The following is a 23,751-nucleotide window of genomic DNA, read 5'->3' on the forward strand; positions in this document are numbered from 1 at the left end:
AAATGCCCAAATAATTCATAGTTCCTCTCTTTCTTTCTTTTTTCAAATTAAACCCGAATTTTCCAAAGTAAACTAGAATTTCCCTAATTTAGCACAAGTTTGACAAATAATTCCTCAATTTCTTATATATTATTAGTAAATCTAATGAGATATTCAAAATCATTGAAGGAGACATTGTACTGAAATCTGAGCTCACTTCCTAGTTTAGCAAACACATGCACTTTATCATCCCTCTATTCCGTTCGTTGTATCTTTACTTTGTTGTATCTTTACTTATTTCTTATCTAGTTAACTAAGAAGAGATATTGTACATATATGTGTTGTAAATAGAAAAATGAGGAATGCTAAATTCACAGGCGCCCTTGCAAAAGAAGGGCAAAGGCGCCCCTATTGGTAAAATTTCATTAAAGGCAGTTAAGATCATAATTTTCTATTCTTAAATGGAATTTGACCAATGGTGGCGCCCGTTGCCCTGTTTTTTGCAAGGGCGCCTGTGAGTCTAGCATTCCTCTAGAAAATATAAATATATCTGCCAATTTTTTTCAAATATTCCAAAATATTTACCAGATTTTTCAAACATTTACCTCATCCAATACTCTTGAATCCGACCTCTTTTTAATACATTTACCTCTTCTTCCTCTTTTTTTTTTTATAAAAAAAAGGTGTTTTTGTAGGTTCTCCATTTAAAACTTTTTTGGAACTAAAACGTTTAAAACACGTTTTAAATGTATTAAATGCCTTTTTAAACCACTTTCCAACCCCTATCCTATATATATAAGTAAAGCGGAATCCTCTAAGCTGTGGTGGTGCCACGTGTCAGCCTCTATCCCGCAATTTTAAAAAGCCTTATTTTCTAGGGAAGAAAGCTATTAAATCTCCTATTAAAAGCTATTAAATCTGACTTTTACGCATGGCCTATTCCAATTAAATCTCCTATAATCTCTCTCTTCTTTATTAATTACGTTTTAAAGAGAAACAAAAAGGTTAAATGGGGTGTTTTATCCGTCTCTCTCTAGAATACGAAATGATTTTTTTTTCCAAAACCGATACGCATGGCCTATCCCAATTTAGGAAAAGAAAACCTAAAACCGGAGTCTCGAGCATCTTCTTCTTGTGGACGAAGATATTGAAGGTTTTTTTTGTGGGCTAAAGTTTTTGCTCTTTCGAGCCTTGTTTTGGTGGGTAGAAAGTTAGGCATTGAAACTCCGCCAGAAATGTATTCTTTTTTTTAAAAAAAAAAACTTCATTTTTTACAATGTTGAGAAATTTTGAAACCAATAGGTTCTTTTTTATTTTACTTCTGTGGATCAGCATCCTAAGATTTCTTCCTTTTTTTTAAATTTGATTTCCTTCCCTTTGCAGGTTCTGTTTGGAATGACATCCGGCATGGTAGCATCACCATTTAATTGGTTTCTTAGCATACTCATGCTGCATTGTTTTTAATCTTTGGACTTCTATTTGTGAATATATGTACTTAAGTAGGCAGCTTGGGTATGTCATTACTTCTATTTGTTATGATCTCTTAATTTTCGGTTGTTTCTTTGGAATAATTGAGTGGAAATTATAGTCATAAATTTAGTAATAATTGAGTGGAAATTATATAGTCATAAATTTAGTAATAAGTAAATTGTGTAATTAAAAGAGCTTTAAAATGGAAGTTTTATAGCCATAAATTTAGTAACGGCTTAGTAGCTTATTTTAATTGAGATAACATTTCCTACACACTTGTGTAGGTAAGTTACCTACACACTACCTTAAAATACAGTGGGGGCCCACATTGTTTGGGTGATCCAAACCATTCATTTGAATGGTCCTCACATAGATAGGGTGTCCACAAAAAATCAGATCCATAGGATCATCCTAACCATTCAAACTATGGAGGCAAAAAATGGACTAATTTGTGAAGGTTTATACACGTCCATTTTACCTCCACAAATCGTAGGGTTGGGATGATCCTATGGATCTGATTTTTTGCGGACACCCTATCTATGTGAGGACCATTCAAATGAATTGTTTGGATCACCCAAACAATGTAGGCCCCCACTGTATTTTAAGGTAGTGTGTAGGTCTCTCATTTTAATTATGAATGGATGTAATTTAAGAAAGACCCATGAATGGGAACTGAATCGGTCACAATGGAAATGGAAATGAATGGGTTAAATTATGGAAAAGCAAATCTTTGGGAATCGTTCGTGAAGAGGTCGTTGTACTCTTGCACTTTGGGGAGCCGAAAACGCAAAGGTTTTTTTAAACATGGAGTATGCCACGTGGCACTACCCGAATCTATATATATCTTGCAAATGTAATTTTTCTCGCCCATTAATTCCTAATTTGTTTGTACATTTAGCTTCTTCTTTTTTCTTTTTTCTTTTTTTTATAGGGTTATCAACATTTATCCTCATGGATCTCTTTTAAAATGCATCTTTATTTATAACAGTTTTAAAGCTTTTTTTTTATTTTCTCGCCCTGTGCATCACACGGGTCTGCAACTAGTTATATTTTGTAAATGACAATTTTAAATAGTATTAAACATGTATTTTCATGTTTTCATTTATTTGAGTTTTTTCACTACATGTTTTGAGCCAATACCGCATTAAACCCTGAATATTTCTAGTCCCATTCTTTTGCTGTATCACGTTTTGCTAACTAGTAATACTACTCCTGCTTGCCCAAATTGGAAGTGATGTCAACGGACCTAAGACAGTCTGATGGATCCAAAGGATACAAATATTAATGGACAGGATTTGAACACTGCAGTTGGATCCGAATTGTGTCCGTTGGATCCTTATCATAAGATCCAAAATTATTTCTGATCGTGTCCCAGACGTAACCACAAAAATCTGATGGAGCATCCCATATCCGAATGGAGGGCTCCAATGTACGAATATACCCTTCATATGTGCGTTTATTTATGTCAACATTCAAAAATCCTAACAGACGTATGCTTTTATGCCAAACAATTCAAATATTGGACGACATGCACCCCATCGTTGTATAGACATGCATTCGTTCTTTGGTATGGACTACGCTTTTGTGTCAACCAAAGGCTACTTGGTTCGTCGAGAAGCTAAGACCATCAATCCTATAGACCCAAACATTGACTGAAATCTCTGGTGAACAATAGATCCTTAGGCCTTGTTGGATGTTGAGAATTGATTTTGAGTCCAAGGCCCTCTTTGTCTTGGATTTTGAACAAGGGTGCAACCAGGGTCGATTTTTGGGAATTCGTGTTGAGCCGGCTAAAGCAATTTTGTGTCCAATGAATAGTTTTGGACTCAAAATCCAAAACAAACATGGCCTATAATGGCCTATAACTGATTGTTGAACCTGAACTTGCGTTCAGGCCCTGTTTGATTTGGATTTTTACAACCGATTGTGAATCCAAAACTGAATATTGGACTCAAATTTACATTTAATTTTAAGTCTAATAATCAGTTTTTGACTCACAATCGGTTCTCAAAATCCAAAACAAACCGGGTCTTTATTTTGAATCCAATAATCAGCTTTGCACTCAAAATGAATTCTCAAACTCCAATAGCCCCAACTTAGAACAAGCCCACATGGTCACCATTTTGCTCCCCCATTGGTCGCCCCTCGTTTATATGACATAAAAAACAAGGAGTAGCGGATAGTAGGGAATTAGGGATGCAGGGTTTTTTTTAGCAGACTCAAGGTTTATAATGATAAAGGCACTCACTTTTTCAGTTTTTCTCTTCTAACTTTCGATGCCGCCCATCAATTTTGATAATGGCATCACATTGCACTTAACTTCACATCCCTTTCACTTTTGGCAACGAAAAACTTTTAGCTCTGTTCACTTGTGTTCCTTGGAAAGCAAATCCCTGGAAAACAGCCTCTTTTTTCCTTGACAAGACAGAATTCTGGTGTTCACTTGCTTTCTAGGGAAAATAGAATCACACATGTGAAATTTCTGCAATAAGTCAAAAAATGACATGGAAAAGCCTATTTTCCCCCCTTTTAGGGATTTCATTTCCAACCAAAAACACACGGATTTCGTTTCCCTGAAAAACTAGTGCAAAAAGAAAGGCAGGCAGTTTCCTGGAAACCTTTTCCTGCACAAGTGAACAATCCAGAAACAGTCCAGGGAAACCTTTTCCTGCACAGATTCCCTGGATTCCTTTTCCTAATGCCACATCAGATTCCCGGGAAACATTTTCTTTTCCTTTCCAAGGAAAACAAGTGAACAGAGCCTTAGCGTCCCCGTGACTCTCACTTCATTAGGATGCCACGTCACATTCATAAATTGATGATGGGGCCTTCCTGATCACTTTCCACCAGAGAAAACCCTCTTTGAATAGTCTTTCAATGTGAAAATACTGTTCAAGCAAGAAATAGTAACCTCACTTTCTTTATATCAGACAACCAAGTTAAAGAAAATTCTATTGAGTTTGAACCATTGCCAAGACTTGTAATAAAGGTCCTCTTTTCATTTGATTTGATAGAACTGATTTTGGACTTGTCTAAAGACTTTGAGGTTCAATTCCTGTGCTCTTGGCATGATAAGATTTGAGGTTATTGCATGGTTTTGCCGGGTCCAACACATTTCTAGTTTGTTTTATTCAAAACTGATGCATGATCTGTTTACCAACACAATTAATTTGATAATCAAGATATAAAAATAACTTTATTTCTTATATCTTGATTCATTAGACAAAGCCCAACTATATAACTTGAACTTATTTAGGATGCAAATATTTATGCTCCTTTGTTTGGAAATAAACCCTTTTTCAATGGTATTTCGACAGTCTTCTGGATCTTTGCAAAAGGCAGGCCTCTTACGAGAGAAGGGCTTCGGTCGAAGTTGAATGACTGACCTTTTTCTTCCGGAATTGTACCAGCGACAAATTTAATTTAAAATAAGGTATACGTTAACGGTAGGATGGTTGAAGAAGAGTCATTTTTATATAAAAAAAAGGATGGTTGTAGAAAAATATAAAGTCATATTATTGGTCATATTATTAGGGCTCACTTGTTTAAGATAGGTCACTTAAAGTAGCTTATTATGTAACAATAGATCTACTGCATAGCTGGTCCTGGGCTTAACAGAGGCAAGACCTTATGGAACTTTGTGGAAAGAGAGGAATGCTCGCACATTCAAGAATGTAGTCAAAAGTGCATCTGTCTCTTTTTCAAGGATCATCTCTGTAGTTGATTCATGGGCTAAAGTTCTCTTGGAATTTTCATCTAGAAGGAGGTGAGCACTTGCAGAGGGGGTGAAAATATAGTTGCTCCTAGATGGACTGGCTAACCCTAGGTATTGGAAGTGTTCTTAGAGACGAGAACAATATCACAAAGTGAGCCGGGACCGTTAGGAACTACAGATTCAAATGAAGCAGAAGTGAGGGCAAATCCTCCAGGGAATAAGATTGATGTTGGAGAGAGATATGGATAATCTAGTAGTAGAGGGTAGATTCCCTAAATGCCATCCAATGGGTGGATCGTCGATCACCACACTCTTGGAGATTTTCAGAGCCCCTGAGGAGTTGTTTGTCTTGTTATTCGTAGCTACATTGACCGCCTTGGACATGGTCGTTTCATTTTAATAAATATCCACCATTTCAAAAACAGAACAAGCAATAGATATGGCCCATTCACCAATGGAAAGGCATTTCCTTTAGTTGCGTGTAAAATAATTGATATAAATAAACAAGTTCATGGGGTTAGCAGAACACCCACATGAACAGTTCTCTCTCCATTTGTTTTTCTCTGTTCTTCCTCTCATCTTTTATATTTCTTTACTTTCTACTTTTTGTTTCACTACTAAAGCTTCAATCCTCTTGCTTTATAATTATATAACATTTTATCAGAGTCGATCAAATCTAAATTTAAGTTAGAATGTTAAGATCAGATCTCACAGATTTTCCTTTTCGGAGTGTCAAATAGGAAGATGGATAGCATAGTAGATTACATGGTGAAAATCCAGGGTGTGTTTTTCCCCACGGTTCCATGTGCTTATGTTAATTTTGGATTAGATCATCTTTTGTTGCTGATACTCAAGTAATTCCGAAGTTAAGTAAATGATCAAATACAAATGAAGAAATTATTTAGAGTGGGAGCAGTCTACTAGAAGTAGTCAGAAGAAGTGGATTACATAACCAAATACGTTAATTAACCTCTGCATAAGCTTAACCATCCTATCAGGGTTTAGAAAGTACGAACCTTTCCACCATGGCTTGGATTTTTATTTTATTTTTTTGAGGTAACGAAATTTATTCCCAAATCAAAAACTGAAATACAACAAGCTCTCCCGAAAGCTACAAGCCATAGCCAAGCTTACAGTGTATCCATAATACTACTACCATGAAGAGATTACAAGCATTCCAAGCAAAACCAAAAACCCCTGCAGTAATTCGCTGAAGCTCCTACCAACCAGGGATATTACCCACTGCATACCAGTCCAATCCAACAACTGATCTATATGAACTTGTAGTTTGGATCTACTAGGTACATAGGGAGATTGCAAATGTGCAGAAAGGTGCTTCATCCATAGAAGAGTAACTTAGGGTTGTCAAATATCAGTCGGATCCTAGTCGGAGTATTCTTCGGATCCTACTTTTTAGTGTTGCGTCACGATCCACTTTGAATTGGACCGTCCATTGGAGTGACCTAGGTCTTACCTAAGTCGTACACTGTTAGAATTTTGGAAAAAATTTAGAATTATTTGTTGACTATTTGAAGAATTTATAAGGTGCCCGACCGTCAAGTCCCTTGTGGTTGGTACCTCAAAAGTACCACCCTTGGTGTTTGATCCTACAAACCTCTTAAAAAGTGCGCTGCTGTTGGATCAAATATCAAGGGTGGTACGGCCCACATGGGACTTGAAGGCCGGGCACCATAAAAAAAAAAAACTCGACTATTTGAGTGTGTTTATTCATTCAAATCAATCCTCATATGTGAATAATCTAAACTTCGAAATAAGTAAAAAAAAAAACTTATGCAAAAAGGAATTAATCTGAACTGCATACAAGAATATAGATTCTAAAGTTAGGTTAATGTGCAACTAATTAGTACCATCAGACAAATGATTACTACAAGTCTAGGAGACGTTAACCTAGCCATGGGATGCACCAACCGACGGCCTTGGTTATTGATTCCAGGGAGTGGGAATATCAAACCCCACATATTATTATTATGTTATATGGAAGGGTTTTTATACGGTGGCCATCTGTGTCCGTAAATGCGCAACCAAAAGTATAGTGGTGTCCATATATTTAGATGATTTGTCTCCACCATAAATATTCTGTGCCCATAAAAAAATTTCTCCATAAGATGATCCCAATCCTTCGATTTGTGGAGATTTTTAAATTGTACCTTTCATTTTACACCAAATATATGTGAAATGGATGTGTGCATGAAGTACCTGTGAGCATTGAAATTCTGTTCTTGCATATGATCATCTTTAGAGAGAGCAGCAGAGGGATGTGATTCTACTGAAAACAGCTATCCTTATCACTGGACTGTCATAAAGTTGTCCTGTTTCATTTTGATGAGGTTCTTCTCGATGTTTTGAAGTGTTGGTTTGTATCTGCAATAAGTTATTTAAACTTTTTTTAATAAGACCTTAAATGGACATATCAGCAAAAGAAACAAGAAGAACAAAAAGAAGGCTGGAGCAGAAAGATTACAAGCGTGTGAGATTGTTGTATGCTTGGATGGCGTGTTTGAGTTCAGATGAAAGATGCAAGACCTCTGCGGACAGTGCCTCTGCTCTGCTCTGCTCTTTTGCGAGTTGTCCCTACATAGAACCCACAAGTAAAGACTAGGAAAAGATGCAAGAAGATCCACTTGGATTGCTAAACATAATGAAATGCAAATATATATCAAAATTGGCAAAGAGAGAAGGTAATTAGAGAAAAAATAATACACTTGGCCCAGATGGGTCAGCCAAATTGATCATTTGGCAATTGCACGTGTGAATTCTAGTTCAGCTAAGGTTACGTTCGTTAAACATTCCCAACAGCACTCGTGCGCATTTACATTGCAGAGAACGAAAAAACCAAGGCATTCAACCGTGCTTCCTCCTCTCGATTTAGATCAAGATTCACTACCTTATGCCTTCCTGTCTTGAGATCGAACACGCCCCGGCCTGTTGTTGACATTCATGACAAGTCCATCCGCCTTGGGTTCTTCCCCGGTGGCCTTCTTTATCTTTTCACTTGCAAGGAGGGCCGGCGTTACCTCTGTTGTGACCAAGGTATCCTTCCCAAAGACAATGGTTGTAACTAAGTGGTTGTAGGACCCAAGAAGGGACGCCAAGAGAAGTAGTGCCTCATCATCCTCTTCCAGCTTGCCTCCAACGTTCAACAGTTCTGAGACCATTATGTTGAACGTGTTGAGATGTCCCAGCTAGCTTGAGTTTTCTTCCATCCGAAAAAAATTATAGTTTCTTCTTGAGAAACAACTTGTTGGCTAGCGATTTTTCTCTATAGACTCTAGCTTGTGTCAAATCTCGGTTGCAGTCTCTTCGCCAATTACGTTGTAAACAACTTCATCCGGCAAACATAGACGGATCACACTAATAAGCTTTCATACCCAACTCTTACCAATCGTCATCGCTCATCTTTTCTGGTTTCTTGTATGGGTAACAAAGCCTTCACTAGACCTTACTGCACCGAGAGATGTCTCACTCTTGTTTGCCACAGACTAAAGTTGTCTGCCCCATTGAATTTCTCTACCTCTAACTCCAACTTAGCGCTCGTCATTGTTTCAATCGCCCAAAATCTGATCGCTTTGATACCAGTTTGTAGAAAACCGAGGAATACCTCCCTCGCAAGGATCAGACACGATTTCCAGCAACCAACAAGCAAAAGATGCGAGAAACACACTCAAACGAGAAAGACAAAACTTAAGTGGTTCGGCGGTGTGCCCACGTCCACGGGAGAAGAGAGCTTCATTATTTCGGTCTAGGGTTACAAAAAATCTCCTTTGCAAAGAAACACAAAGAAAGCCCTTGCTACCCCATAACTCTAATATGTGCTTAAATATCAATGCTACCAAATCAAGAAAATGACCGAAATACCCTTTACAGTAAAAATGTTAATTAAAATTTTCCTTCTGGGGTGGTGCCCCCCCCCCCCCAAACACACACGCACACACAAGAGAGAGTTGACCGCATAGCTCGACTTGCGTGTGTGTCGCATACTCGGGTCCGTGTAATCTAGAATACAAGACATCTGAACAATAGGAAGGTTGAAATTTATATGTGCAACCGGTTCACATTGAATGCCATTGATTGAAGGGATACCATCATTCAAATGGCAAGGCATCTACACCAGGAACCATCCATGGGGTAGTCCATCCAGTGGACGTTTCTAGTTTAACAAATATGTGGCATATGTACGACTAAGAAGTGCATAATAAGATAGTTACATATTGGTCTCTCTCTCTCTCTCTCCCTCGCCCTCCCTCCCTCCCTCCCTCCCTCCTCCCCTCCCTCCCTCCCTCCCTCCCTCCCTCCCTCCCTCCCTCTCTCTCTCTCTCTCTCTCTCTCTCTCTCTCTCTCTCTCTCTCTCTCTCTCTCTCTCTCACACACACACATATACATATACATATTATAGATATCAATGAGTAGCCAAGGACGAATATTTCTGGCCTGATTCACCAATGTGTCGGGTCAAACATCGACACCTGGTTTGTTAAAGCAACATAACAAAGAAAAACTTTCTCTACACGGGCATACTTGAAACTGAAAATGAATGTATTACTCATTAAATGTAAGAAAAGGGGTGAAGAAAATATATGATTCTTTTGGTATCAAAAATTTAGGAAGTGCAGGCAACCTATAATTTATATGATAACCTTAGGTAATGGTCTAAAGAACTGACCTTGAGTGACAGAATATCAGCTGAGTACGCTTGAGCACCGAATGCATTTTTAGTATCTATCTCAGTTCCCAAGCCCATCTGATTCTCCCTACCATTTAGATGAGGCACACTAGCCTGTTCAGTTCTCAGTTTATCTAGCAAGCCACGGAGCTCCTGATTCTGCGTAAGACAGTCTTTCACCTGCAAGTATCATGGTTTACCTCATTGTTACAAAATTCTCTGAATAATTTAAAATTTCTTGAAAAAATACCGAATCTTTTATGACGTGAATTGAACTTGAAAAAACATCGAATAAATAAAAAATTATCTCATTTTTCAATTTAAATATCATTTTTTAATATAAATCCATTTTTCCAAATTAAACACGATTTTTACAAATAATTTGTCAGTTTCACATATATTATTTGTATATCACACTAGAAATTCCAAAAATCAAAAAATAAATTTCCCTTTTCTCGCTTTATCCCTGAACTCTTCTCAACCATTTCCTGAACTTTTGCCTCACAGATTTATTCCCGAATCTGAACTTTGTAACTAACTAAATCATATATACTGAAAAGAGAGAGCACAACACAGAGAAGCCAACTTGGTAGGAGAAATGAGATCACTTCCTGAATATGTAAGAGCATATGTTGAGTTAAAGGAGATTTACTCGTCTGAAATGGACACTAGAAGCAATTATACAGGTTTGAGGCTAACTAAGAGAGTTTGTATAAAGCACTTCATGATGTGGCTACTCACAGTTTTGAGCTCACTTATAGATCTCGACCGCTTGGCTATTCCCAGAACCTTCTTTTATTGTCCTCCGATGTTACTGTGGTGTCAGAATTCATTTTCAGTTTTTTTTTTTTTTTTATTTGAAAGCCAACAGATTCATTAGACAAAGCTTTAAGCTGGTTGCTACAAAGGGAGATAAACATTTACCCAACTCCCTCCGGGTTTATATTGCCAATACTAGAGCTTAGTTTGGGAACAGTGAGAGTTGGCTCCCGTTTTACAGGCTCTCCTTTTGAATGTACACTGCTATAAACAAAAAAATCCCAATATCTTTGCAAACCCGAACAAGTGATGTACTCGTCGATGCTCACCCACAAAATTAATGCCCAAATAGAATTCTGTGACAGTGATGAAGATCTTTCTCTTAAATCTGAAATTGCCTGGTGTGTTCTTCCCAAGTAGACCACAGAGAGGCCACCAAACTTAGCTTCCATAGAGCCCTTTTCCTAGCTGACAGAAGGGAACATGAACAAGATTCCAAGGATGCTGCAGTCAACCTTGGCATTAACCAAAGAACATTGGAAGGGGTGGAAATGTAAACCCAATGCTTGGAAGAATAGGGACAGCGTAACGAGAGATGGTGAGGCACGATGCATAGGACAGCGACTAGGAAGGAGCACCGTCAACAATGTATCAGGTGATCCACTGCCAAAATTAATCATGCAGTCCAACAAAACAACAATAAGCCTACGAAGACACAAGAAAAAACACAATCTACTCACAGGAGATATAACCTCGCTAGACCCTAACAAAACCAAATAAAAATTGACATAAGACGCGACTTTTGACTCCATTACCAGACCCTTCAATCCCTCCCATTCTATGAACGTAGTTACCCTCTAGTAAGAGAAGAAGCCCCTCTAAGGACTCAATTTCGCTTTTGACAAAATTCCACGTCCCTCCTTATCAGCGTTCAATCACCTTGACTCCCTTATCTCTTACCAATACCATTATATAAAACAACCATTGGAAAACTTTAAAGGGTACATTCCCACATAAAAGGTTCTCCAAGAACCTAATCTTATTGCACACTACCTACTTCGCTGTGATCCTGAGTCTGAAGTAACCGATCACCCCATCAATATGCCTTCAAATGCCCGAGCCCACTTTTCTGGTAGCCCATTTGGAGCCCAACTGCAACCTTCAACCCCGTGTTTTTTAGCAATCACTGGCTTCAAAAAGCACCTCTCCTCACAAATATCCAAATCCATTCCGCTAGCTGCATTTCTTTTAAAATTCAAAAATCCCAGCCCCCATATCATTTCAAAGAGAACCCTTCTGAAAGCGGATGCACACGCATATACACACATATGGCAAATGGTATCTAGACAGATGTACCATTTTCCACTCACTCAGGAATTTGTATGAAGTGATGATATGATTCTAATTAGAAATGATGACGGAAACTACCAAAACAATTTTGTGTACGCGGGTAGGTGGGTGGGTGGGTGGTTGCATATACAACTACAAGCAAAAATCTTCTCTTATAATGCATACCTGGTTCTCCCATTGTACCACAACCCCCATGGCATCTTCATAGGATGCTGACAGATTAGAATTTTCCTCAAACAACTTCTCTATCTCGGAAGATTGTGAGTCAATCTGCAATTAAAATATAACTTAGTCATGAGATAGCCAATGCATCCCTTAAATCATAGCCTGATAATTGAAGGAAACAGAATAAGCAAATGGTACCTCCGTCAGAAGTTTCTGTCTGCTACTTTCCAGTCTCTCAACCATCACTGCCATATCGTGCAATCGCTTCTCAAGTTTTTCCTTGTCTTTCTGCCAAAGAGAATGCAATCGTCAAAAAAATATAAAGCAAAAATGGCATTAGATGACCAGTAACATTTAGTATGATTTCTGTGAAGTAACCCTTGTGTTACTGTCATAATGTTGTTCATACTTTAACAACAAGAGGTCCATAATATGTAAGCAAAGTTCGAGTCCAAGTGAGTCAGCAGCAAGATATGGGACTTGATGATATATTTTAACAGGAAAGTCAAAGGAATAGGCGTATGGTGAGCTGAAACAAGGGATTACAACAAACAAGACCTAAAAAGAATAGAAGAAGGCAACTTATATGATGTGTATTCTTAAATTAAAGGATAAAAGACCAACGACAGGAATTCCTACTTCAACTCAACCAAACTGCAAATCATAGGGGGTTGAGCCTCTAGGTCAATTGGTAAGGATTATGTTCTTCAACCTTGAGGCCGGAGGTTCAATCTCAGTTTACCTACCAAAAAAAAAACTGCAAACCATAGAACTAGCAAGAGAGATTTCCAGTTGACAGTGACATGCGTAGTTAATTCGATTCCAGTGGGAGTTCCATTTTTCACATTGGAATGGAACATTCCTGTGTTTAGGTCGTTCCGGTGTTCCGTTCAGGAAAAGACGTTACAACCGATGGGAAATTTTTTTACATAGTTCAAAAATCAAGCTTTGGGTAGGGTTTCAGAGAAGACTTGGATTTTGCAAAAGTGTAAAAAATGAGGGATTTTGATTAGTTTTTTACCTTCAATAGTTTGGAAGGGTTAAAAGTATCAAATGCCCTTCAAATGAACATAAAACGGTCGCTAACAGGGGTATAAAAGGGAAACCCCAAAAAAATACCACAAAATGATGAATCTGGAAAATTTTCCATTTTCTCAATCTCTTCAACACAGAACAGCCAATCTTGCCCTGTTTTGTCCCAATTGGACCAGATTAGACCAGATTTTGGGCAGGAACATCGCTGATTTGTTCCATTTCCCAAAATGAAGAAGAGGGGTTACATCCATTCTGGACAAAATGGAATATATTTCATAACTAAGATGACATGCCAAACTTTAGCCTAGTAAAATAAAGGGGAAAAGGTTGTTGAAGATCTTAATGATAGAAAGCCATTCAAAAAAACTGATAGAATCAGCAAAATGAGCCAACTTCATCATGCTTACTCCAATCCACTTGGTAATAAGAATACTTTAACATACAGCCATTGACATTGATAGAAATGAGATTACGGTTAGAAGAGAGGAAGAAGAAGAGGAGTGAAGGATGGAGAGTCTCCACTAGGGAGCTCCTCATGAATATGATGTATACATAGGCCCAAACTAGGGCAACAACATACAATGACTACAATACCCCTAACTAATACAAGTAATGTCTAAACTAACCTAATACATTATTCAACACTCCCCCTCAAGCTGGACTGTATATACTATGAAGCTCCAACTTGCTACAAAGAACTACGTCAACAACTAAAAAAGTACAAGAAGCTCATGCACATCCAGCTTGGTATAACATGCACATCCAGCTTGGTATAACACTCATCCTTAAGCTGGTGTGGTACATACATAATGAAAAACATAAACAAAAAAACAAAGGCCACCATGAACAACATCGAGATCAATGTCCATAAAAAAAGTAGCTCCCCTGAAGTAGCACAACAACGAGAGCGATCAAATAGGGCCTCTCCCTGAATGAGAGCACGGCGAACATATCCGCATATCGAGGGCAATGGAGGCGCCATGGCAAAAACAGTTACAATCCAGCAAGCAAAAGGGGCACACCAAAGGTGCGCAAAACGAACATCGGCGAAACAGCACAACGCCAAGTGAAGAGGATAGCAATTGATGGGGAAACCATCGAAGACAAGGTTGACGGAGAAACCGTTGCCTGGAGAGAAGGGATAGAGAGAAAGAGGATAACCAACCAACAATGGGGAAACCATCATCTGGAGACTAGGTCAACGGCATGAACATCGTCACCTGAAAAGATAAGAAGATAGGAAGAGGATAACCAACCAGCGATGGGGAAACCATCGTCTAGTGATAACGTCGACGGCATGAACATCGACGCCTGAAGATAAAGAAGAGGAAGATAACCAACCAACGATGGGGACATCATCGCCTGGAGACAAGGTCGACGGTATGAACATCGTCGCCTGTAAGAGAGCCGACCAACGATGGATATGAAAGCCATCGCCCGGAAAAGAGGGAAGAAGATAACATGAAGGGATAAGGCATAAGGCCGAACAACACGAAGAGACATGAAAAACAAGATATGAAAATAAGACAACACTCCCTCAAGAAGACAAAGACAACACTGACAACACTCCCCCTCAAGAAAAGAAAACAAAGTGGACAACACTCCTAAGAAAAGACACAAAGAACTACATGAAAACACTCCCCCTCATGCAATGAAAAGAAGACAAACAAGGCACTACACCGCTTTCGGACATATGATCAAACACTTTGTGTGGGCCGTAGAGAAGAAGAAAAAATGAAAGATAACAAACAAGGCACTACACCTCTCGTAAACATTTTATCAAATACTTGGTGCGCGCCTTGAAGAACTACATAAAAGACATAGAAGGTAATAGAAAGAAAGAGATGATAAGAAGACGACAACAAGACAAGCACAAACAAAAAGAACACTTTCAAGGCACAAAACCCCTTTGAGACATTTCATCAAACACTTGGGGTGCACCTTGAAGATGAGATGAGAAAGACAAAGGCCATAGGCCAAAAAAGCTATAGAGAAGAGAAAATAAAGAGAGCTTTGGAGTGGAGGAGAACCCAAAATGGGTTTACACAAGTAATACAAACATGATTTTTGTTTTGTTTTGAGATATACGATAGAGGGAAAATGGGTTAAAAATGAAATGGGTTTGACGAAATGAAAGAGAAAGAGTAAGATTTCTAGGGTATAGAAATGGTTTTTTTTTTTTAATTTGGGTATTGTAGCGGGTACTGTAGCGGGTTACTGTAGTGGGTTACTGTAGCAGGGAATGGAGGGGTTGGGGGAAAGGGAAGAGGGACAGTGGGACAGTGGGAGGAGGAGGAGAAGAGAAGGACACGAGCGCGAGAGAGATTTTCTTCAAAAAAAAAGGGTTTTAAAGACAAGGAAAGAGAGACACTACGACAGAGATATTTGAGGGATTTGAGATTTGAGGGAGAAACTATAGAGAGATAAAGAGAGGAAAATGAGATACGAGAGAAAGGGATGATGGCATGGAGGGAGATACTCTTCTTCTTTCCTTCTTGAAGGATCAGCCCATTGGCTTTGATATCATGTTAGAAGTAATCTAGGGTTAGAGAAGAGAGGAAGAAGAAGAGGAGTGAAGGTTGGAAAGACTCCACTGGGGAGCTCCTCATGAATATGATGTATATATAGGCCCAAACTAGGGCAACATACAATGACTACAATACCCCTAACTAATACAAGTAATGTCTAAACTAACCTAATACATTATTCAACAGACATGTAATTGCAGTAATGTCACACGAATTCCTTAAGATACAGCTATTTTCATGTGCTTATCAAGAAATAATGTAGAGAAGGAACAAGAGCGACAAGTGTGAATATGGAACTAAGATTTTACCATTGAATATGCCTTCCAAGTGGCTTCTTCTAAGGCTTCTTCTGCAATAAAGAAAGATAACACACAGCGCATGCAAATCAATCATAAAAAAAATACATCTTATTTGACAGATATAAGTTATTCATAATGAGCAGAAATCAGTGGCATGCATGATCCATAGAGAAAGCAAGAAAGAACAAGGCACCGATATAAGTAGATCCTACTGCAAGATGAAAAGTATCAATAATTTCAATAGACATGGTTGAAGTGTCTAATCCAAAATGTAAAATAAAATAAAGGTGTCTGATCCAAAATAAATTAAAATGAATTAATGAACAATAAAATAAGAAAAATGATTGACCATGAAGCCGTAAACATGCAGAAGCCTCTGCGGAAAGCACACCAAGCAAATTGTGATATCAGAAACTAACACCATAGGTGGCCCCTCCCTAATAGCAACATATTACTGTTTTAACTTGCAACTCATTTGAATGATCCTTTAAAATAGATATCGAGGTTTGCAGTCAAATATTGACTGCCAAATCATCCTAGCTTTTTTTTTTGAAACGTAACAACTTTATTAGTGAAGTGATAACAGGATTACATCTACGGGGACAAGATGTCTCACCGACGATAACAGTGGCTACGCCAAGCCCAGAGTACAGACATCAACACAACCCCCCAGCCCAAAATCACTAATGCCCTGTTCGTTTCAGATTATGACAACCGATTGTCAGCCCTAAACCTATTATTGGACTCAAATTTAAATTTGAGTCCAATAATAGGTTTAGGGCTGACAATCGGTTGTCATAATCTGAAACGAGCATGGCCTAAATTTGAGTCCAATAATAGGTTTAGTGCTGACAATCGGTTGTCATAATCTGAAACGAGCACGGCCTAAATCGTGAGCAAATTACAAGTGTTTTCCCCACCCCGCTAGGCTCAATCACTGATTGTTGCTAGGACTCATCTGAGATTGAATAGATTCAGCAGTTTCCTGCACTCTTCTAGCATGTTAACTGTGAGTTCCCATAGGATTACATTCAAATGCTGTCAGGCTTTCCAAATACTCTGCAAGTGACTATCTAGCTTCATCAATCCTCAGATAAGCCCCAACGTTTTGAAAGGTAACAGAAATGCATGCCTACCCCCTCTCATAGACATCTAGACACGTGACACATTATACATGCATTTATCCACAGATCATGATCTTCTAGCTGAGAAGATCCATCGACCTGAGACGAAGAGAAAGGTCTATCTATTTTATTTAGTTATTCACTATGATTTGTGGACACGGACACGGAGTGTCGGACACGGCAAACCCCCAAACTTTAGAAACGGAGACACGGCTAAAATAGAAAGTATATGTGATCATGATTTGTGGATATGGTTTTGTGTGTCCATTATCGACATGGATACAAGTTGTCTAAATGAGGTAAACACAGTATTCAATAAAAAAAACATAATGTCACACTTGACACGGTACAAAAACATGTCCACACACCCACATTAAGTCTAGCGCTTCCAGCAATACAAGTAAAAGTGTCCAAAGGAGTGTCGACACGTGTGGACACGGCAGGACACGAGAGTCAGCAATAAATTCGAAGTGTCGGCCAAATCATAGGTTATTCAGTTAAACCTACTTCAAGATCCATTACGTGTCCAAGGGTTGTTGTTCTTTTTGGCATCTGTTATTCTGGCACAAATCTTTTTGGTTCTTAAAAAGAAACAGTTTGAGAAGGTTCAATTTGTTCGACAACGCGTGATTCCATCAGAGCTATCTTCTGTAGGTGAATAGTTCTATGAGATTTCAGGTATTCGATAGTTCCTTCCTGCGTTAATTACCAATTCTTGGTCATTGAGATTCATGGGTGATTCGGATTAATATTGACCTCAACAAAAAACTGAAGAGTAACGGCAGCAAGTGATCGAGTTCAGTAGTTCCTCATATAAAATTATTGACTCTAGAGATATGGTAATATGGAGAAAACAAAATTGTTTTGGCACCAGATATCCGGAGGTGTGGAAAGAGCCCCTCTCAAAACTGCACCACACAGCCGGCATTTGAAGAAACTAGAATTGGACCATATTCCACCTCTGTTGGATAGCCCCTCATTTCAGCATTGAATTAGTCTGTCCGCATATTACTGGATCAACTGCCCTCAGCTGACCTGGAACAGTTCAACACTCTAATGGATAGGAATCCAGTAGTGAAGAGGCAGGATATATATATAAACGAGGAGATGTTGAAATGACCAAACAATGATGAACTTCGGATCGTCGATTTTGAGCTCTCTACCTCGCTCGCTCTACTTGTTAGGAAATCATTGTCCATTCCTACCTAGGGCCTTTTATTGCTATCTGTATTGGGGCTTCACTCCCCACCACAGCTCTCCTTTCTTCACCTCACTGCCAGGGAATGCAAATCAGATTTGAGTCCAGCAAGAGCTTAAATGATCTAAGACAGCCAGCACAATAAGATTAGAAAACTGATCTGTCATGTCAACACAGTGATCGGATTTTTCCACAAGTCCATAGGCATTAGACAGCAGAAGTCAATCTGAAACTAGGATTTCCATATACAGAGGTTCTTGCTCTGTATCCGCAACACGGCTCCAGCGAGAAATGTGATCCGGCTTCCCTTGGGCATGAAATATCCCACGTCAGATGGTACTCTTCAAACCAAGCTCCTAGATCATCCCACTATGTTGGGGGTTGCAAACATTTCTAACACTACAACTATATGACTAACCATGAAGTTTTATGCAGTATCCAGGTAATGTAGGACTTCTCAGTGCATTGAATGTATACTTTCCTCATGATTAATGCATAATCACTTGAACGAAATAGATTGACGAAACAAATGGATAGGCATACTTATGTGCAATGTTTAGCATTTTAGGCTGTACAATGGGTAAAAGTTTCAAGTTATTTTCTGAGAACTTGATTTGTCGAGGAATTCCATCTGAAGAATGTAATGGAGATTGATAGGATGTGTCTGCTTTGAGAATATTATAGTTTTCGTATCTTTTTTTCCTTACTTCTCATATATTGATATTATTATTTTAATATGTTAGACAACTTCAACATATTGGAATTAACCATGCATTTCTACAAACCGCTTATTTAATTTCTAGACAATCATCATTCAAAAACATATTTAATTTCAACATGACAGTTTCAGGTTGCCCATTTTGAAACTACCTTCCCATGGTCAAAACCGTGAGAAAGATATTCTGTCCAATGACTAGGAGGCAGAACGGAAGATCAATTAAATCATAAAATCGGCAAAAAAATGAGAACATCTGATGTGAATCAGACAACAATTTCAGGGAAAATTCAATATTTGAAGCCTTTACTGTGCAACCCATTACAGATCCTTCTTGACACTAGCTAATTGATGCCAAATGCAAATCACATTCTTTATGGGCAGTACCTGAGGCCTTTTTGGACAAAGCAGCTAATCTTGCTTCCAGCTCTTCCTTTTCACCCACAAGATTAGAAGTTCGGGATTTCTCCTCCACTAATCTATGTTGTTCCTGTTGTCTCAATAGTGACTCTTGCTGTGCAGTTACCAGCGACAATGAAGAAACACATAAATAAAACATTCACAGGGATTTTACAATAATATAAGCATACACCTATCATTCAAACAAAAAAACCAAGTTATGCACCTGTAACAACGACTTCAAATCTGCTATTTCCTTTTCCATGGCTTGGACTTGATCTTGTGATTTACCAATAGAGGCAATGCCACCGAGTGGATTCCCCATTACTTGTTCCTGCAGAGAATTCACTTCTGCTCTCAACGATGCTGCATCTTCTTCGGCCTATTCAGATATTACCCGTCAGAAATAAAAGCTTCCTAAGAGTTGTTTTGGAAACTCAAAGCAAAAATAAAACTTACATACTCTGTACTGTTCCTCTTCTGCCTCCTTTAGACGTTTCTTAACTGAACGGAGTTGGGCGAGCAGATCTTCCTATACTAAAAGATCAGATAATGTGATTGTAGTAAAGAAGCAAATTGATGTGGAACCCATAAGGCTTAGGCCCTATTCATTTAAGATTATGACAACCGATTGTAAGTCCAAAACCTATTATTGGACTCAAAATGTAATTTTGAGTCCAATAATAGGTTTTGGGCTCACCATTGGTTGCGATAATCTAAAACGAACAGGGCCTTAGGTAACTCTAATCAAGGCAGCAAAAACAATACGTACCCGTGCTACAACTGCAGCATCTTTCTCCATTTGAACATCCCTAAGAGCTTTCTGCAGTGATGGCAAACTGTTCTCTTCCTGCAATGTATAAACAACAATCATATTTACATAAACAAGTTACCAAATTTGTTGTCTCAGACAACTGGCATAAATAAGAGCCGTCCATTTACCACATCATGTAAACGCTTTCGCAAGGTATCGTTCCCAACCTCCTTCCCCTCAAGCTGAAATAAAAAAGAAAGCAATTATTCATAACAAAATGATCAAGACACAGAAAATCATTTTGCGTAAGTGTAAAAAGAATCACAGTACCTTCAAGACTAATTTTTTGTTTTCATCTTCCAATTCCGCATTCTTCTTCTCAAGGTCATCCACTCGAGATAACAGACCATTAAAATCCTTCTGCTGTCAGAAAGAAATCCCATTATTTACTTGGATTCGGGTATAAATATCCTTCTGCTGTCAGAAAGAAATCCCATTATTTACTTGGATTCAGGTATAAATATACCTATGATTTGGCCGACACTCCGAATTTATTGCCGACTCACATGTTCTGCTGTGTCCGACACGACACGCGTGTCCACACGTGTCGACACTCCTTTGAACACTTTTACTTGTATTGCTGGAAGTGTTAGGCTTTATGTGGGTGTGTGGACATGATTTTGTACCGTGTCAAGTGTGACATTCTGTTTTTTATTGAATATTGTGTTTACCTCATTTAGACAACTCATATCCATGTCGAAACTGGACACATGAATCCATATCCACAAATCATGATTACATATACTTTCTATTTTAGCCGTGTCCCCGTTTCTAAAGTTTGGATGTTTGCCATGTCAGACACTCCGTGTCCGTGTCGACACACGACACTCGTGTCCGTGTCCACAAATCATAGAAAAATACATGTTGATTAATAATAAAGTTACATTAAGGCTTCCTATTTCTATCTCCCATCAAGACACATTTCAAGATCATCATAGCCAACAACTTTGAATGAATGGTTAATCAGAAGGATAAGAAAAATGCATTCCTAGATGGACACCTAAATGAAGAAGTATATATGAAGAGGGTTTTGACAAAGCCGATAGAGATGTGTATGTACGTAGGCTTAAGAAAGACATTTATGGCCTTAAGCGCCCGAGAGTTTGGTTTGAGAGGCTACATCAAGCTTCTCATGCCAGAGGATACAGAAGAAGAGTATGCAACACTTCACTATTCTTCAAACACAAGTCATGTACAGTTCTCATATTGACACTATTATTATTGGGAGCGATAATGCATAACAACCCCCGGTGAGGGTTGCTATGATTGTCCCCTAGTGGCCAATACTATTATGTGTGTTTTCATTTCATTTTTTTTTTCTTTCGCTTTTATATATTGTATTGACCATCACGGTCGCAGGGTAGACCCCCGTTTTCTTCCTAATCAATATATTCTTGTCATTCGAAAATAAAACCTATGAAAAGGATTTGACCAAAAGCACCCTTCAGAATCCCATCAACATACTAACCAAAACCCAATCTGCCCACTACTAGACACAGACCTCTTTTTCTTTTTTTTTATTTTGAGAGAGAGAGGTTAGACACAGACCTCTTTAACCTCCTAACTCTCTGCTGAACAAGTGAATTCCTCCTTAAAATTTCTTCTAAACACAAACTCCATACTACCCAATCACCACGACTCTCATGCCACTCTCCAATAATTATCCTTCATTCTTAAGCATCCTATATAAGCTCAATCACATAAATCCTCATTCCTCAACCAAAGAGGATTAAAAGGCACAATTCTTATACTAGAGAAAAAATTTAAAATTGGTAGAAGGAAATAGAAGGTAGAAGTGACATTTTATTTTAACATTTTCAACAAATAGTCAATAATTAGTAAAACAAATAAAACACCATAGTCTGATATTTGTATACAAATACTGAAACCGTACCTCGGTGATACGATTCGCGCTATCTGATTTTTTCATCCCTACGATAATTAAGAAATTATGAAAAATTAATAAAAGGAGGGAAAAGAAATAACAAATTCAATGTACAGAATAATTCAATCGAAACGAAATACAAAAGATAATTCAAACAAACCGTGCAGATTTGACAGATCTGATCCTGAAGAAACCTTGTTCACCTTTTCAGCTGCTCTTTTCTGACGAATTTCTTCTAACTGGATAAATATTCAAACATATTATAGGATATTAAGAATTCAGATACCGAAATATTAACAGAAAAAAAAAAAACCTAGATCGAAGGGTTGGATGTAGATAGATGGAGAGATGAAGAAATCTATACCGTTCGTCGACCTAGAGATGCGTGGCGCGAATCCATGTTTTGGAGAAGGAGAAAAAAAAATTTCCGATCTGTGATGGGAAGAAGGAAGACGCGTTTCGCACACAAATAGAGCGCGTGAGGTGACATAAAAACGGCCTGAATTTTTTCTTGGAAAATAGTTTACTGGAAAAGCTAGTAAACGAAAAACTTTTCCAAAATTTCTTAGGGATCAATTACCAATGGGGGACAAAAATTAGGTGGAATTATCAACAGGACCCATACTTTTCAGAAATTATCAACGAGGGACAAAAGAGGTCTTTGTCATTAAAAGCCGGACAAAAATGCCCTTTCATTAAGCAACACGTTTTGCTTTTCCACTTTTCCCTCTTCTCTTCGTTTCCCATCTATCAATATCTAGATTTTGTTTTTCATTTGGTTTTGGGTTTTGCATTTCTCCTTCTCCCTTTCAATGGAGGATGAGGAAGATGAATCGTACGGTAGAAAGAAAAAAAATATGAAAATGAACGAGTGAAAAAAAAAAACAGGAAGTAAAAACGTGTTCATAAGGGACTTAATAAGCCCATTCGGAATTTGGTAACCCCATTTTGATACTGGATAACCCCAACTCCAGAGACTTGAAAACTCCCTTCCAAAACTCCAGTACCCCTGGGCAATTTTAAGGGACTTGATAAGTCCATTCGTAAATTGGTAACCCCATTTTGATACTAGATAACCCGAATCCCAAATACTTGAAAACCCATTTCCAAAACTCTAGTGCCCTCGGCCAATTTTGAGGGACTTGATAAGCCCATTTCTGAAATTGGTAACCCCATTTTAATACTTGATAATCTCAATCCTAGAGACTTGAAAATCCCCTTCCAAAACTCCAGTACCCTCGACCAATTTTCAAGGACTTGATAAGCCCATTTAGAAATTGGTAACCCCATTTTTTATACTCGATAACCCCAATCTCAGAGACTTGAAAACCTCCTTCCAAAACTCTAGTACCCTTGGCCAATTTTGAAGGACTTGATCACCCCATTCGGAAATTAGTAACCCCATTTTGTATACTAGATAACCCCATTCCTAGATATTTGAAAACTCTCTTCGAAAACTCCAGTACTCTCGGCCAAGTTTCAAGCACTTGACAACCCATTCGAAAATTGGTAACCCTACTTTTGAGAGTTACTAACCCCCTTCCAGGGAGATGATAAACCCCTAATGCTACAAAACCCCCCTGCCTATAGCAACTCTTCTAATGGCATTACAATTATGCTCATGATAGAAATAAC

General features: G+C 38.3%; 1 protein-coding gene across 3 annotated transcripts; it reads right to left on the minus strand.

Annotated features, from left to right (window-relative positions):
• Positions 1-6,239: 6,239 nt before the first annotated feature.
• Positions 6,240-22,599, minus strand: LOC143851119 (myosin heavy chain-like protein). Of its 3 annotated transcripts, XR_013236215.1 has the most exons (16): positions 22,481-22,599; positions 22,277-22,355; positions 22,126-22,163; positions 20,502-20,594; positions 20,360-20,413; positions 20,190-20,267; positions 19,881-19,949; positions 19,644-19,799; positions 19,406-19,532; positions 15,991-16,031; positions 12,318-12,407; positions 12,120-12,224; positions 9,846-10,025; positions 7,647-7,756; positions 7,382-7,546; positions 6,240-6,650 (listed from the first exon to the last, which is right to left on the minus strand). XR_013236215.1 is itself a non-coding variant. In XM_077360448.1 (15 exons), exons 1-15 carry the CDS (start codon positions 22,514-22,516, stop codon positions 7,471-7,473), a joined length of 1,329 nt encoding a protein of 442 aa, XP_077216563.1. In that variant the 5' UTR covers positions 22,517-22,599; the 3' UTR covers positions 7,200-7,470. The 3 variants fall into 3 exon arrangements, 2 of the variants coding, with proteins under 2 accessions (XP_077216563.1, XP_077216562.1); XM_077360448.1 differs by lacking the exon at positions 6,240-6,650 and having other exon boundaries at positions 7,200-7,546; positions 20,502-20,591; XM_077360447.1 differs by lacking the exon at positions 6,240-6,650 and having other exon boundaries at positions 7,200-7,546.
• Positions 22,600-23,751: the final 1,152 nt, after the last annotated feature.

Source organism: Tasmannia lanceolata, unplaced genomic scaffold (genome assembly GCF_043159265.1).
Source record: "Tasmannia lanceolata isolate RefF3 unplaced genomic scaffold, GAP_Taslan_0.1 ptg000018l, whole genome shotgun sequence".
NCBI lineage: Eukaryota > Viridiplantae > Streptophyta > Magnoliopsida > Canellales > Winteraceae > Tasmannia > Tasmannia lanceolata.